Here is a 17,446-nt window from a genome sequence, read left to right on the forward strand (position 1 = left end):
ATGCCTGGCTGTTCAGACAGTCCTGCCATGGGGTCCAGCCTTGCTTCCAATCCCTAGAGACTCCTCTTTTGCCCATGTAAATCCAGGAGCACCTTGTTTGTCCATGACAGCCTCCTGGCACTCTTGCCTACCACTTTCTTGGAAAGCACTGCTCCTGGGCCTGGAGGGGATGGCCCTTGAGTACTGACCAGCTGTCTTGGGCCCCTCTTCCCTCCAGGGCTTTATCTAATGACACTGCCAAAGTAGATCCCTGAAGAGGATGAAGTATGCTCTCTTGAAATCCAGAGTAGTAAAGTTGCCTCACAGTCTCTTTGACACCCCAAGGACCTTAAATTCTTATCATTTCATGGTGGTTGTAGCCAAGGTTGCCCTTAAGTTTCACATCACTCACAAGCCTCTTCTTGTTGGTGAGGACAAGCTCCAGCATAACAACTATTCTTGTGGGTTCCTTTACCAATTGGAGGAGGAAATCATCATCAGGGCACTCCAGGACCCTCTTAGATTGCTGGTGCCCTGCTGTGTGGTCCTTCCAGCCCAAATGGCTGACATCTTCCGTGAACACCACGGCCTGTGAGTCCAAAGTATAGATTTGCTGAGCTTCCTCTCTGCTCTCATGAAGGTAACAACAGTAAATTACACTTAACTGCAAAGCATCCCAGCTGCACTCACTGCAATGACCTAATTGAACCAAATGCAAGCCGTTTACTAGACAGGCTGGTGAAGCAGCAGTGTATTTGCATGCCTGTATGGCACATACATCAAATATGTTTATTCCATCTAGCAAATATATCCTCATTTGAAAGATAAAGCTGTGTCTTCTTCCCTTCTCACTATTTATTACTAGAAATAAACCTGTGACTTTGACAACTTTTTATCCTCTTTAATGTGCTTTGGTTACCTTCTGATAGAATAAAAAAGGACTGCAGAGTTCCCCCAAAAGCTTGCTTTCTTTAGTTTACAAATAAAGGTCTCAGAAACCACTTCTCTCGCAAGCACTTGCGCAGATTTGTTTATGCAAAGTCTAGCACCTGGAGTTTTTAGACCCCCCACCACATATTCAAACTGAAACCAGACTTAACACAAAATGTCCTCAGTCTGCCCAGCTGTCTTCCAGTAATAGAAGGCAGAGACTGTCCCTTGTTAATGGTTCACTGAATTAAGGTGCAGAAGTAACTACCACAGCATACCTCCCCACACCATCACTCATAAGGGCTACAAGAATGAAGTAAGAAGCACAGCTGAAGGAGAGAAGAGCTCCTAGGGCAAGGAGCACCTCTTGGCACCTCTTGCCTGTGCCTTCAGCATTTGCAAACCAAGGCTTTTGTTAATGTCATGCAAACACCTCTGTGCAAAACTGATTCTATTGTTTATTCTGAAGAAGTTGATCTGGTCTAATTATAGCAGCTGGAAGTGAAGATGTCACTGAATTCTGAGGGAGCCATAAAACTTAGACACTGCCATTCTCTCTATTAAAAAGATTCCCTCCACACAGCTCTCTCTAATGCTGTCAGCTTCAAAATCTCAATCACTGCAATAGCAAAGGCTATTACTTAGCTACACTGATTTTCTAGACTTGCCTAAACTATGCTGTTTATTAAATATCCTCAGGACTTAAAAAGAACAAGAGATGAACTTGCTTTAACTTGCCAGTCGTAACACCCTGCATTCCTCAAAATGCACTGTGAGCTGCTTCTATTCAGCAGTGTCTGTCAGACATTCATAGAAGACAGATTGCCTGAAAGCTATGAAACTGATTTTACTCAGGTTAGTAACTTCTTTATTTAAGAATAGTATCTTAAAATAGCCAGAGCATAGTCCTGGTGTAAACATGTGTGCACACAGACTTGCAGGAGTGTGCTCAGCACCCATTTAAGAAATCTGTGCATGGCAACCTTGCTACTTTCACAGTCTCCTGTTCAAACAGATTAGTTTCATCAAAGCAAACAAGAGGTATGGGAAATATCCAGTAAAATTTCTTTTTCTTTACACTGTTTCATTCAAGACCTGTGTAAACTTTGAGAAAACTCTGCTGTAGCTACTGCAGTGAGTCAAGCTTTTGATTCTAAAATTGGAGACTTCAGAAAAGCTCCTGGGTATTCTAACAGGCTGGAATAGTCTGTCTCTCCTCCTCTCTATGTGTGTGTATATCATTGAAGAACAACAGACAAAACACTGTAAATCTCTAAGTCCCAAACCAGGACTTTTCTCCTTCTCTTTGGAAAGTGGATAGTTTTTTCCCCTCTTCCTTTCCATGTTATCTGTTACTGATCTCATGATTCTTGCCCTGCAAGAATGCTGCTGGTGCTGTACCTTGCACACTGGCACGGGCACACCTGTACAGAAGTTCAAAGTGTTATTTCAAACACTATGCAGTGACTTTAAAAGAAGTTTGTAAGTCCGCTTTACTTAGCTCACAGTATCTGTAAAACACACTAACATACCAGTATAATTGTTCATAACACCACAAATAAGCTCTAATCATGATTATAGCTTTATTCTGTCAGGAACTGTACAAACAACACTTGCTCAACAAAGCTCACTGCTTTGTGAACACTGCCTATGTCACATCTTTCTCAGGTAAGGGAAAGGACAAGGAAAAAAGCACAGGATATAAAATAATGGGAAATTCCAGCCCACCAGGGGCCAGAACATAATCATATGGCAGTGCTTTACAGGAAGCACAGCAGAATCAAGCTCTTCAAGAAAGCAAATACAACAGCTTTGTTTCTCCCATGGACAGATCTACCCAGCTGGTGGGAAGCACAAAGGGAAAAAATGGCTAAACATCAGTAATGTTAGTAAGGGATAAAGCTGTCAGTACTGAAGAGCCACTGAAGGTAAACAGGCAACAAACCCAAGCGAAACAGAACTTTGACTAACAGCTGTCTTGTGCTATTGACTCCCTTCCCTCTCTACCCCAAATCACTCAGAACAAAGTTCAAAATGATGAGCACAAAAGATAAAGGTATTTCCACTTTGGGAAGTACTGGGGAAAATCTGAATCTGTACTGGAGATAGCTACAGGGACAGGAAAGATCAGGGGAGGCCTGTTATAAACCAGTAATTGCAGTGGAAGTACATTTAACCCTGCACCTTTATAGCCAATGAAAAGAAGTGAACATCTAACAGCCAGAGCACTATTTTTCACATTGCACAGTACTGCAGGGTACCAGAGCCTCTGCAGAAACACAATCTACTGCTATCAGGAGCTAGAACAAGAAAGAATGTGGGATAGTATTAGGACTCCACAATTGCAAATTAAAGCAAAGAGATCCTTTCTGTAGAGCTGAATAAGCATTTGACTTGACAGCCAGTTTAGGCAGCTGCAACTCGAGTCCAGCATGCTTTCAGGACAGCCAGGGCAGCAGTCAGAGGGCAGACCAAAGTCTGTTTCAGAACAGGTATCCTTTCTCTGCTCTCAAACCACATCCCCAAGACACACATTACATGTGTTAAAGTAGATGCACAGCTAATTTACTGTTAAGTATTCTGGGTTTGGCTTTTTGCAAGGGGAGTATTGGTTACAGAAATTAAAAGATCACAATGACCTGTAGATGTCACAGTGTACAATAAAGGCTGTTTGTATAACCCTAAATGCACTTTCTATGCCTGCTCTCAGAGACAGTAAGTCTCACATTGTATGGGTCACATATCCCAAGTTTTATGACATTACATTACCTTCCAGTAGCTCTAAGCATGCAGGAGGAGTCCTGCAGCTTTCAGATTTCTCTCTCTTTTTTGGTCACTCAGAACTGAGCCACATCCAGCTTTCCTTCCCAAACACGCACAGGTACTCCCACTTTGACACTCTTCCTACTCCATACATGTACCCCAATGGAGCAGAAGCAGAATTTCAATTGGAGCACACTGCAAGGATTTGAAACCTCTATAAAATTAATGATACATGCTTTACTTTTTCAGTCAAAGGATTAAATAACCCCAGTTGGGTGACTCACTGCACTGTTTTAGATCCAAGCCCACAGCAATTCAAACACATGCCCAGGAAGTGAGATAGATGAAATAGGCACACTTACAGAGGTGTGAACTGGCCCCTTTGCTTCCACATAACCTTACCTAACTTAACCTAACAAAAAAGAGTCTATGGAAAGGAGTGACAAAGCAGCCGATGCCTTTCACCAAGACATGGCTGTACTTGGGACCCTGCCATGCCTCGCAGTTAGGACATGGCTAGTGTGAGACTGCCCATTTCCAACACCCCTGCTCTTGGCCTTACCCAGATGCCAGTCCCACCAGCAGAACTAGGAAAGGAGGTTCACAAAGCCCTGTGTTCCCCATCCCCTCCAGGTCCTGGGATGTTTACCAAGAAAACAGAGTCTCACACTGCAGTATGTTGAAAAACCTTACCAAATCATCAGCTCCCCCAGGGAGGGGAAAGGAGGTCCCTGTGAGTGGTGAGCACATGATCACAGCCCTTCTCTCTCTAGGAGAGAGCTCCTGTGAGAAAAGCAGACGTAGGAAGAGAGGCTTAAACATAAGAGGAATAAACACCTTGGAGAAGAGAATCGACTAACAGGCATTGCCAAAATCCTTATCACCATTTATCCTGACATTCTAAGTCAGAATTACCTTCCAGTATGCTCAGCCCAGCACCTAGTACATTTTACCTTATCTCCACTTCTGCCTTGACACAAACTCTTCCAGCTCTTCTGCTCATCTATTCCTTTCTTGACCAAAAGATATTCTCCCTACACATTTACATGAGTCATTAACTTCCTTCCTGAGAACAGTTTTGACAACTTTTTTCCTTGCACTCACTCCAGCTCCCTAAAGAAACCCTTATTAAACATATAGGATACTATAAAAACATCCCTGCTAAGAAGCATTCAGATAAACTCCAGATGACTGAAGGTCAAGTTACATAATTACTGTTCCCCCCAGGTCAGGACCTCAAAAGCCAGTTGAGTAGTTTAGTTTCGACAGACTCACTGTTACCTGCCAATCTCCATTTCAGCTTGAGCCTAGCTTCCCAGGGGTCACACAGTGTAAGAGCAGTTGTGCACATCTGTACAGTCCTCATAGTTCTAAATACTTTGGACTATTTCTATCAGACTTGGTAGAAATGCAACAGGCCTAAAACTCCAGTTAAGCATTTCAAGACAAATGACATTTCTACTTGTGTTCCAATGTAAAGGTTTCATTGTGAAATTCCTTGTTACCGAATACAAGAGACTCTACACAGAACACAATACTCCATGACAAAAAAATGTCCTACCTGTCTGCTTCAAATGAAAGCAAGCTGCTCTAAAGGAGCTCTAAGTGGCAGCAGCAGATCATCACTAAACCTTTGAAAGCAGTCTGTATCCACTCACTTAAACAACAGCTGAAATATACAATGGACTGTGGTTCTGAGAAGATTGGCATTTTGAGGATGAGAGGGATTAGCTGGTAGCCACCTTTACAAAACCAGACAAGTACAGGAGTTGGAGTTTTAAACAAAGCAGAACAGACACATGGCTCCAAGTAGCCTGCTCCCAGTTTCACAGGAAAAACTCAGCAAATGCATCTTTCCTAAAAGATGTTTGCATTTAGATACTTTAGGTCCACTCTTCGGCCCTTCTCTTCCCTCTGAGGGCCAGACCAGTTTGCTTGCACTGAGAATTGAGCCTTCCCTGAAGAGCAGTTCAGATCTGTAAGTCACACTCCTCTTGCCTCTCATCCCATTGACAAGCCTGCCTTTTCCCACACTAACTCTCCCATAAGTTCAAAACAACACTTCCCATTTTACACTCAGACAAAAACAGCACAGGACCAGAAATGTACTGTAACAACCTCTGTTTGTGCACAACCACGAAGCAGCCTTCTATTTCTTTATTTATTTAGAGAAAGATGAAGACTGCTCTGGAAAAACAGCCATGTGAACAAGAGTCTGCTTTATGTTAACATCAGTTACCAAACTTGCCAGGCAGTCATGTTCTTTTGGCTGGAGTTTCTTTATAATTTGCATGAAAAGCATTGTTACACTAGGGCATTGATGAAAGCAGATTACAGCCCTTGCAATTCTTTATTGGCAGCTCAGCCTAATGAATAATAATAAGCCCCAGTGTAAGGGCATTGGTTTCGCTGCGTGTTGGCTATTCAGGGGATAGCCGTGCAAGAGGTATTGTGCTGTGAATGAAATATAAAGGAAGTCTTGACTATTTCATGGCATCTGAGCTTTCCATTCCTCATCTTTTATTGATAGCAGAGACATATACTACTTTCTAAAATGAGGAGGTATTCTCAAATTGATTAAACTGTAAAACTGAAGAGCAATATTTTGTATTAACACAGATGCTGTGAAGACAATGCTTGAAAATTCTTCCTCTGCTTATGCTTCACCATTCATCATTACCCACTGGACTGCTTACTTGGTTTTCCCTTCTGGATCACCTGCAGAACTACTCAAAGGCTCAGCACTGACATTAAAGACAACTTCTACACGTCATCAGACATTGCCAGCTCTGGGGCACCAACACTACACAGATCTCTCAAGAAATCATGATTTCATTCTTGAAGTATGGTATCCTGTTCAGGCTCCAGAAGAGACTGTTAGGCTTGCTGCAGCTGAAAGTGATGGTACAGATGTGATGGCACTGCTGCAGGCCTTTGTTTTCTCAAAGCAACACAAACTGTATAGGTTTCTATGGTGGACCACCTATGACAGGGACGAATGCCCTGCAGTAATCCTTGGTGGGCAAAACCTTAACGTGAAGCTTTTTGTGAAGGTAATTTTGAATAACCAAACCACTGAACATTCCCAAAGTTAATTTCATTGCTTTATAATTATCAAGCTGCAGGTAATATTTTTATCAATTTTTAAAAAGTAGTTAATTTTGCTTTGACTTTGATTTTAAGGATGCCAGCAGTAAAATTTAAACTGATCACAGGGCACAGCAAAGTCAATGCTGAGAATGGATTAGAATGCTACACATCCCCCTCCCAAGTATTTATATATGTATTCAAAGCAACCACAAGACTTAGTAGCACTCACACAGTATCAAATGCATGTTGGAAACCCAAAGATTTACCTAACTGTTGCAAATTTCTGCTGACACAAACTTAGGAAGTCAATTACTGACTTTGCCCAGGAAGACTAAGGTGGTGCTCAACAAAACCAACGGACAGCCTTAAGCACAGAGAGAGTTAGTCTCAGTTTAGGAAACAAAGTTGTAGATTAATGACAGAAGTTCTTAGTCTACCCTACATGAACATGGAAATTCTCTCTCCTGAGGTGTTTAACTCAAGAGTACAGTCCTTCTGGTTTGTGGGGTTGTAAAATAATCCTGACCATGCTACAACAGGGGATGCTTCGCTCTGCTACGGATCGGTTCTAAGGCTCCAACAGCTATAGGTTTCCTTTTTAATGACTACTACTTGACAAGGCAAATGGGTACAAATGCACTAACTGAGCTGTAAAATAAAGGGGGAAAAATTACATATATAAGGAGACATTCCCCTCTATTAAAAGCCAACCTGCTAACAAAATTCAGCACTTGCTCCTACATCCTGTTTAAAGACAGGCACTGCACTTTAAAATACTGAGAAATGTGACACAGCATGGTGACAAGCACAAGATCAATGTCAAACATAATGCCTGTGTGCTCAAATTCCTATTTATCTGCTTTGATGGAATGAAGTATACCATTCATTTAAGTGTATGTCCTTCCTGCTTAATAGCAGATTCCCAGAAAAGCAGACTCAGAACAATGGAGCCCCATAAACTGCAAGACACAAGCTCTTGATTACATGTCCAAATAAATTATCTTCAGATACTTCAAAAAATACATTGAAGCACACAGCACCTCAGGAAAGGCATGAAAGAGCTGCTTAAATAAGAACCTGGTGCTACAGTCCTCACCTGCATAGCAATAATTTACAAACTATGTTCAACAACTCACAAATTTAAAGTTAGCTCAGATCTCCTTACCATGAGGGTAGCTCCTCTGAAAAAAACCTGATGTGATTGCTTTGCTTGAATGGCACACAGGACTGAGAAACTGGGCACCCTTATTTCAGTTTGGTGCTCTGAGTACCTTACTGGCTCCCAAATGTGTGGTCTGGTCAGCAAGCAGGGTCTCAGATTAATTTGGCTTTCTTTTGGTCATTTCTAATTTCTGAAAGCTGCTGCATTCTATGCCAAATTCCTTCATGCCCAATGCTCTGCATGGCTGTATCAAGTTCAGATCCACCTCCTCTGTAAAGCCACAAATTAGGGACACTTCCAAGATGCAAAGATTAAACAGACTTACTCACTTGCTCCCCACATACATCTTCCTGGCTTCCATGCTTTTAATGAACATATTAAGGCAAATGTACAGCTCAGTATTTCATAGTAATTCAAAAAACTCACTATCAAGCACCACTAGAACTTTCTGTTAGTTAGGAGTGCAGAGGAAGGGGTGTCCTTCAACCCCCAAGCCTTGACTGTAACTTTTCACTCCAAGCACATGGGACTTGCAAGAGCCATAGCTGGGAGATACCATTGTATAGAGGACAGTTTGCAACGCTGCTCACTCCTCCTAATCTGTACCTTCAGAACACAAGGTCTCTTATTCCAGGAAAACTCCTCATGAACCACAAAATCACACACAAACTATGTAGTGCCAACAACTAAAGGACAGCAGACTGTGCTCCTCTCTAAGGTAAGAAGATGAAAGGGAGGCTGCTCCCAAGCCTCAGACATCTACAGCGTACAGACAAAAGGGCTGTGTGCAGGCTGGACTGTCCCAGGTTGCCACAAGTGAAGAAAACCAGAAAGCTTGTGGACTTCACAGGAGATTACTAACATTACCATTCAGCTTTGGCATATTGGATTGTCATTTATATGAGAACTATGATACCACTGAAGTTTTGTTACAGCGTGCATGGACTACAGACACAACAGGTAACTTGAAACCAGGGACTGGAGTGAGACAACCTAAACAACATCTAGGCAACATGCACTGGAAACAGCATTACCTGGATCATCAGCAAGAGGAAGGTCAGTACTGACTGGACCCTAGAAAACATACAGCTGTGAGACATGTCCAGCACTAAAGCTGCTAGAAAAGGGCAAAACTTCCAAACAGCAGAACCAGCCAGAAAGAGGAATCATAGAATTGTTATGGTTGAAAAAGACCTCCAAGGTCATGAAGTTCAACCATCACCCCAACGCCACCATGCCCACTAAACCAGGTCCTAAAGTGCCATGCCTACTCATCTTCTTAACACCTGCAGGGAGAGTGACTCCCTGGGCTGCTTGTTCCAACGCCTCACCACTCTTTCAGTAAAGAAATTTTTGCTGAACTCCAACATAAACCTTCCCTGGTGCAACCTGAAGCCATTTCCTCTCATCCTACTGCTACTTGGGAGGAAAGAATAATGTGTGTCCCACTCATACAACCTCTTCCTTTTCGGTAGTTGTGAAGACTGAGGTCTCCCCTCAGCCTCCTCTTCTCCAGACTGGAAAACTCCAGTTCCCTCAGCTGCTCCTCCTAAGAGCTGTTCTGTAGACCCTTCACCAACTTTACTGGTGAAGAACTTGCTCCTAACACCCAATCTAAATCCAATCTAAATCAACTCTTCTCTCACTTAAAACCACTGCCCCTTGTCCTACCACTCCAGGCCTTTGTAACAGTTCCTCTCCATGTGTAACTGATGATTTTATCATATTTTTGGCAGACACCAGTATCTTTCAGGATATTTCAAGTGGTATTTACACCTTGGCAAGGAGAAAAGTTCAGTCTCCATGCTTAAGAAACAAAAGCAATACCTATACTCCCAAGTCCAGGTACAGACATTTCCATGTGGTTCAGACACACACTTTGAGCTAAATCCCTGTGCACTCTGAGCACTACTTTAGAAGAGAGCAAATGGAAAAATGTAATTACTTAGTAGTATGAAGAGCAGACTGGAGTAAATATAACAATATTATGAATAGACTGGCATGTTAATTAGGACTTTAGAATCATTGCCTCTTTGGAAATTACATTGTCAAGCATTATGTGCAGAAAAAGGAGGGGAGGGTTAAAGTCTCCACTTAAAACCATGTGATAAGAGGAACATATATATGGATTTGTTTACTGAACATGACCTATTCATTATCTGTCCCAGCCCCAGCTACTACAACATTCCTAACTGAAGCTTTTACTTTCACTTGAGACACTGGAAATACAATTTCACAGAAGGATGACACCCTACCAGGGTACACTTCTCCACTGGATCCTAATGCATTTTGTAATGTGGAGAAAAAAGGGAAAAAACCAAAAAGGCACTAACTGAAGTCTTTGCAAATTCCTCTACAGCTAAAATCTAGAAGGCAGAGCACAGGAATGTAAGCCATGTCTTCCCCCACAGGACAAATCTACCCGACTTTCATTTTCTGTTTTAAACTGCTTACCTTCAATTACCTAATAGTCCTTTCTTAAGCAGCAGATCCTTAAATGATTAAGATCACTAAATTTTCAAGAGCCATTACTAATCAGCACCAACTTGGTACTAGTATAAATTAGGGGAAAACCAAAATGCCTTTTTTCTTTTCTTCCATGAGAGAACTACTCTCCTAAGCTGTACTTTCAGAATGACCCAACAGGTTGACACAAAGCTGGAACAATAAAACTAAGTCACAGGAGCCTCTAGTATATTTTTCCCCCCCTGACTTTTAAACTCACATTCATTACAGACTTCTGCCAACGCCAGAGTGTACTCACGCCGCTTGTTAGAGGCATTCTAGCGTTTTCTGGCTTTAAAAGTCAGCTGTGGTTATGCAGAGCCAGTCCTAGGCTTTACTGAAAATGTAGAGTTCACTACAGGAGTGAACAGGTTGTTCAGCTGTCTTGCACATCAAAAAATTCCACAAATAGCTAAAGGTGTCTGGGAAAGTACTAACAAGATGCATGATGCTCAAAACGAAAGAGAGAGGAGATTGGACGTGGCACTTGGTGCCATGGTCTAGTCATGGGGTCTGTGTTGATAGGTTGGACTCGATGATCCTCAAGGTCTCTTCCAACCTTAGTTATACTGTGATACTGTGATACCATCTTATGACAACTCGAGCTGCTAAAACAAATCTTTACATGTGACTCCTTTTTTCACCTTTCAAAATACACTCTGCTTGTAGGCTTCCTCACTTGTTAGGGCTCTTATTCTTGCTTGCTAGCCTACTTTTGATCCATTAACAAGTCAGTCAAAAGGAAAAAAAAAACTATTCTGATTTTTTTCCCCCCCTGACTAGTTACAGAAAGCTGTTTCTTGCAAAACAGTTTAAAGAGTTATACAGGAACTGCCTCATAACCTAAAATTCAAAGTGTCACATCGAACAGCAGAAAAAAAATGTACCTAGCAGACAGCTACTAAATAGGCTTGCTTTGTTAAAAAGACATCATCAACACATGTAGCAAAGGTTATAATGGATCCAAATTTAAAGCCTCTGTTTAGGGAAAAAAATGCTTTTGAAGTATGTGCACTGATCTGTCAATTATGCTACATTTAACTTAGATCCAAGAATCAATACTACATATTTCAATGCAACTGCACGCCTTCAATCAGTAAAGCACCAACTGCAGCAAAAAATGAAGTGTAGAAACACACACAAAAGAGTCAGAACAACACAGTTCTGGAGAGTATGTTATCATATAGTCTGCTATAAACTCTTTGGAGCATTTATTTCTACTAAGGAGATGAACAGAGACTTGGATCTACAACCAGCTTCCACAGTATCAAGTGCATAGGTACTCACCATTTTCCTACAACCATGTTAAGTAAGCAGGCTGAATCCTGCTGACCAACAGTCAGTAATAATCAGCACTGCAAAATGTTACAGCTAGGAATTCTGAGCTGCATGCAAGGCAAAAACATCCACAGTTGTTGACAAATCACACTCTTTCAATTAATGCCTTGTTGGGTATCTCGGCTGATCCAGTGTTAAACACCATCATTAAATATCTAGGACGATATAAAAGGAACACTAAACTTGGAAAAGAGAGAGAACACCTGGAGAAGGAGGCCACAGCATTTATACAGTACCAACAGCATTTACACAGTACCAACAGCTCATGATTTTTTCAAAAACTGAGGAAACCAGTGCATTATACTTAACAAGTGTGACAGTAATGTCTACAGCTTGGGGCACTGAGGCGTAGGGTACAAGACAAATGATGTGTGAAGGGATGTACATCACATACCAAAGACATTAGCTTCAGAAATTTGAGATCTGTTAATGAACCACAAGACTGATCATAATTGCAACCTTTGGCCAGGACAAACACAAAGCAATGTATTTAGGGCTTAGTTGAATATCATACTCATACAGTGTACATCTATTTGATACTGAAATAGGAGTGACTAAAGCAAAGGAGACAAACAGCTTCACCTGTAGAGCCCTTCCAACACTAATCCAGCAGAACTCCTCCTCTCCTAGCGAAGCCAGAAAGAGCTGAAAAAGTCATGCTAATTATATGCTTTGCTCTGATGACAGGAATGGAGTCAGGTGGCTTCTGTCCTGATTCCAGTTACAAGTACCTCTCTGCTCTTTCTGACGACTGCTTCCTTTAGTGTATAACAACAATCCTAACAAGCGCCTTACAGTGCATTTCCAAGCTTGCTCTGCTACGAGGCAGTCTAGCATACAGTGGGGTTTTTCTCCCTTTGAATGAACAAGTGCTTTAAAGACTGTCCACACAACCTTGTAGATTCTTGGACTTAAGACTTAACTGTGGCTCTGAACAGTCAGCTGAGTATGTATATACTTGCACAATTTAACATATGATCGACTTATTACACAATATAAATTCCTATGGCATTAAAACAAAGACATTTTTGCTTCAAGGACTACAACACTATGCAGTTTAGACAATAATGTGATTTACTGCTCAGCAAAGTATCTGTTCAGTATGTGACAAAAGTATTGCTGAAGAGCAGACTGAAGAGTTTAAGGCACAACAATTTATTAAGCTAAGTCATTGCTTTAGGACAGTCTGTTCTGGCTTTACAGTTCAGCTTCTTGAGAAAATTAAACTAACTGCCTGGCAGACTTGGTTTGCGTACATGGTTCAGGCAATTTTCAAGAAAAGGTGAACCACCCTTTATTCTTCCTCACATCCTCATTAGCAAACTGACATGCAGCTAAAACTGAGTCCTGACCAGTGACCTTTTATGACAATTTTACCTGTCTTATCCTAAACCCAAATGAACAATTAATTACATATGTATACACACACACAACCTTGTTGTAAGCAACTTTTCTACCATAGAAACCTAGAATTGCTCCAACCTCAAACTGTTTTCAAGGTTATGTAAGTGCAATATGTATTTCTTTAAACAACCAGAATAATGTCAATAGCATGCCAGGCTCAGTACTAACATGGAACATTGTTTCAACTGTAATCTTTGTGAATAATTATTTTCTGACCTCTGCTCATGTTTCTCCAGCATTGGTGCCTCAAATGCACTCCATAAATCCAAACCCATACCAAAAATAGAGATCAGTCATAATTCTCCTTATTTGCCCCCACCTCTACCTCTGAACACTTCAGTCTCATTGTCCTACTATTTCAAGCACTTTTCTTTGATACTCATCACAGCTGGTGAAGCCCAGGGAAATTTACCTACTGTACTTTTGCATTGACTACTACCAACTATACAGAGCACTACAGAAGTCCCCTGTGGTTTTCTGGTCAGTGAGACAAGAATTCTAAGCAATGCATCTGGGTGAGAAGCATAGTTAAGACCATAAGAAGTTTGACTTCCCAGAAATCTGAAGCAGCCAAGTACCCATGCTTCTGGACTTTGTTCCCAGAACAGGCACCTCCCAGCTTTCACACAACATTCCCTCAGAGACTTTTCATAACTCAACTTTTACTCCAGAACACCAACCCCTGCATCACAGTACCATTAGGACACAAATCATCACCCTGCTGAGTGTTAAATATGGTAACATTAGGAATTCAGTTCTCTAAGCTCGTGTTTTAACAAAAATGTAACACCCATTTGATTTCCAGTCAATCACCATCAAAACTGCAGTTTGAAAAATGCTGCCCTTGAGAAGAGGACAATTTCCCAAATGACATTTTCCTAAAGAAATCACTCTGCCACAGAGGCAGCTGTCTTCTGAACTCAGATTAACTGCAAAGGCCTTTGACACATGCAGAAACGTCATCATACTTGCCACAGTAAAAACCATGCCAGGATTCTAGAGAGACACATACAACCATTTATTTCTTGGATACAAAACTTCCAAGCCACCAAGAAAGGTCAGACATATTAAGAACAAATACCATTGCCCAACATCCCACTACCCAAGCTGTAATTCTCGTTAGTCGATGCTATTCCAATATTTCACTCATCAGTATTCCTCCTTCTCAGAGTTTGATAATTATAGTCATCATCAGAAGGTTGGTTTGAAAAAATCACTAACTACAGGGAAACAGAGAAACATTCTCTGGAGAGCTCAATGCCCACATATCAACCTTGGTGAATTGAGGATTTTAATTAGCAGAAAATTCTAGATACTATGGCCCTGTCACTGCACGATGGAAGGCAATCAAAGGGATGCACTACTGTTCCTCCAAGCGTGCGCTTACCTTGAGTACCATCTACTGAATTCAAAGCCTTAACACACAGTAACATATGATACCTACAAGGCTCTGCTCAGGATCAACACCACAGTCCAGAGCTCTGCTGACAGCAGTGCCTTGATTAGACTCATGCTGATATTAAATTAGTTTGGTTTGGAAGAGCTAAAAGCAATTGTACGGGAAGGTAAAATGCTTGAATAGGGAATAGTTCCCACCTCCTTCTCCCAAAAGAAACAAACAGGAGAAATCAAAATGACAGCTCCAGAAAGGGCTACACTACACAGTGAATGCTTGCTTTTGTTTTGGATGCTCTAGCTCAGGGAGGAGAAAATTCCTTTCCTTCCATCAGTGAAACTGGTCAGAACTTCAGACATTTGTAACAAAAACAGCTAGTAGAAAACTAATCCCTCATGAGGATGAGGCAGCACATTGATTGAAATCCAAAGCAGCTTCTCCTTCCCAGCAGTGGTGATAACAGATGGTGATATGTTCCTCAGCAAGGAAAAAGAAACTTATGGAGCCTTCATTCTTGGGTGAACTTTGGAAAGCCTTCATTAAATGTCTATGAAAAATGAGATTCGGCAAGAATTGTATTTGGTTGTTTTCTTCTCTAACTGAAGACTCTGCTGGTGTGTTAATTTCTGCTACTGTGGAAGTGCTGACAACACCGCCTGGGTTGCAGCATCACAATCCAAAGCTACCTTCTGAAGGCAGGCTGATGAGGAGGTACATCATGACAATTATAATAGTTTTTCACTTCAATTCAGTCATGAGTATAATAAACAGAGTTTCTTAAAAACCTTGGCCCAGAAGTTAAATGTCTCAAGTGCACTAAATATACAAGCAGAAGGACAGCCTAATATAGCTGGACTTGAGATTTTCCCTACCAGCTCCTTCGCTATCATATGGGAATTCCTTTCCACTTGTGCTTTCACTTTGTCTTTTGATGTATCAAAACTTTGACAGCCTACACAGATATCAAAAGTCTTTTCCTGGACTTTGGTCAGTACCTCACTTGGTGCAATGAGGTCCCCTCAAAAAATTAACTTATGCCAGTGTAACTACTCAGTTACAGGTACTAGCATAACTGTTTGAAGAAGCCTGCCTTACTTCTACTCATGTAAATATGAAGTGTTCTTGCAGGTTTCTGTAGTACATCTGCACTGAAGAATTTGCAGTGATCTTCGCAGCACAGGCACGGGCTGGACAAAGCAATCTATGCGGACAAACCTGAAATACTTCATATGCCCAATCACGTGCTTAAAGCAAAGGCACCTTCTTAAGAAACTGCTAAATCAGGGCCCCTGTTGCTGTCCTCAGAGCAAGGCACATGCCCAGCTCCGTGCCAAAGGCTGCTTCCCACGTTGGAGGCCCACAGACACAACCTACGCTCGAGTTAGTAAAACAAACAACTCCGAGAAAACATGCGACGGCTCTCGTTGCCAAGCATCTGCATTCTGCTCTGCCGTGTCTCACTGGGTCGCTTACATACTGTGAAAACAACCCGAGCGCATTCCCCAGCACACTTACGCGAGTGTCTGTACCAGCAGTTCTGTTCGAAGATGGTTTTACAGCCATAAACAACATGCCATTCGAGCAGGAACGGAAAGCAGGCTGAGCAGAAGCAAAGGTCCCTGGAAGGGCTTCAAGGCCTGTGCTGATGTGTCACAAACTCATCACACAGTGCCAGCCACCCCCGCAGGCTCTCGGCCCTCTAAGGGGCTCGTCCTGCCCACAGACAGCAGGCCGCGACAGTCCCTGCCCGGCCGGACGTGGAACATCTCCCAGGCATCCCTATTATCCACAGGCAGCGATTATTCGTGACTCAGAGGATTTGGGGCTGGTTTGTTTGCGCGGCCCCACGCCAACTCCAGAGTTCCCAGCAACGTACATCTGCGAGCGAGAAAGCCGAAGGCAGCTGGGCCAAATTCCAGCCTGTTTTAAGAACTTCCCTGAGAAGATTTCCGCCCACCCCCACAGATACAACCTCCCCCCCAGAGAGAGTCCTGGAACAGCTGAGCTCGGAGGGGAAGATGGGGCTGCGGGTGCGGAAGGGCAAGCACGGGGACAGCAGCAGGGCCACCGCGGGGAAGGCGGCGGAGGTCCCAGGAAGCGCCAAGGCCCGCGGCGGGCAGAAGGATGGCAGCAGCGGCCGGGGCCGGCAGGGAGAAAGGCCGCTTTGTTCCCCCGCGCCCGCGGCGGGCGGCCGCCTCCCGGCCCGGGAGACGGAGGCGGACGGGTGGCGTCACTCCCCGGTACCTACCGCAGCAGGAGACGACGAGGAACAGGAGCTGCGCTGACCTCCAAGCCGGGGAGCCTTCTGAGCTCCCCCAAGGGGCCATAACACCAGCCCGCAAGGAGGCGACGAGGAGCCGGACCCGCGACCGCCGCGCCCCCCGACAGGGAGCCGGAGCTGCCGCCGCAGCCTCACCAACCGCAGATGCCGCCTCGGGGAGCGCTAGCGGCCCGCACACCCGCACCTCATCCGCCCGCCCGAGGAGCCATGAGCCGCCGCCGCCTCCGCCAGCCTCGGCCTCCTTCCCCTCGCGCCGCGCCGCTTCCTCCTCCCCGGCTGAGCCCCGCCGCGGCTGCGCACTGGCGGCCCGAGCGCATGGAGTCGCTCCCGGCAGCCGCGGGCCGGGCGGGCGGCGGGGCGGAGCAGCGGCCCCCAGACGGCGGGGGAGGGCCCGAGCCGCCACGCTCCGCCGCGGCCCCGCCCCGCCCCTGTCTCTGTCTCCTCCTCCTCAAGCCGGCGCGTCTCGGCCCGCCCCGTCCCGGGATGCGCCACTGCCTCCTGGGGGCTGAGCTCCCCGAGCCGGCTGGGCCCCCGGGGCTGCGTCTGCCAAGGCGAAGGGGTCAGACGGGGGTGAACCTTCCCGCCACTACGGCGGCTT

The 17,446-nt window shown here is 43.9% G+C and overlaps 1 protein-coding gene across 2 annotated transcripts in view; it reads right to left on the minus strand.

Moving 5' to 3' along the window:
- Positions 1 to 17,135, minus strand: part of LRP12 (LDL receptor related protein 12) — a 44,846-nt gene extending 27,711 nt beyond the window's left edge. Inside the window, exon 1 of one of the 2 annotated variants that reach the window (XM_068161270.1) lies at positions 16,816 to 17,135. In XM_068161270.1, the coding sequence (XP_068017371.1) occupies positions 16,816 to 16,894 (79 nt within the window). In that variant the 5' untranslated portion in view covers positions 16,895 to 17,135. The remainder of the gene's footprint in view (positions 1 to 16,815) is intronic. The other variant, XM_068161269.1, reaches the window with a different exon arrangement.
- Between the last annotated feature and the right edge of the window lie 311 nt (positions 17,136 to 17,446).

Source organism: Melanerpes formicivorus, unplaced genomic scaffold (genome assembly GCF_026170545.1).
Source record: "Melanerpes formicivorus ecotype bairdi unplaced genomic scaffold, bMelFor1.0.p_v2 SCAF_56, whole genome shotgun sequence".
In the NCBI taxonomy this organism is placed as follows: domain Eukaryota; kingdom Metazoa; phylum Chordata; class Aves; order Piciformes; family Picidae; genus Melanerpes; species Melanerpes formicivorus.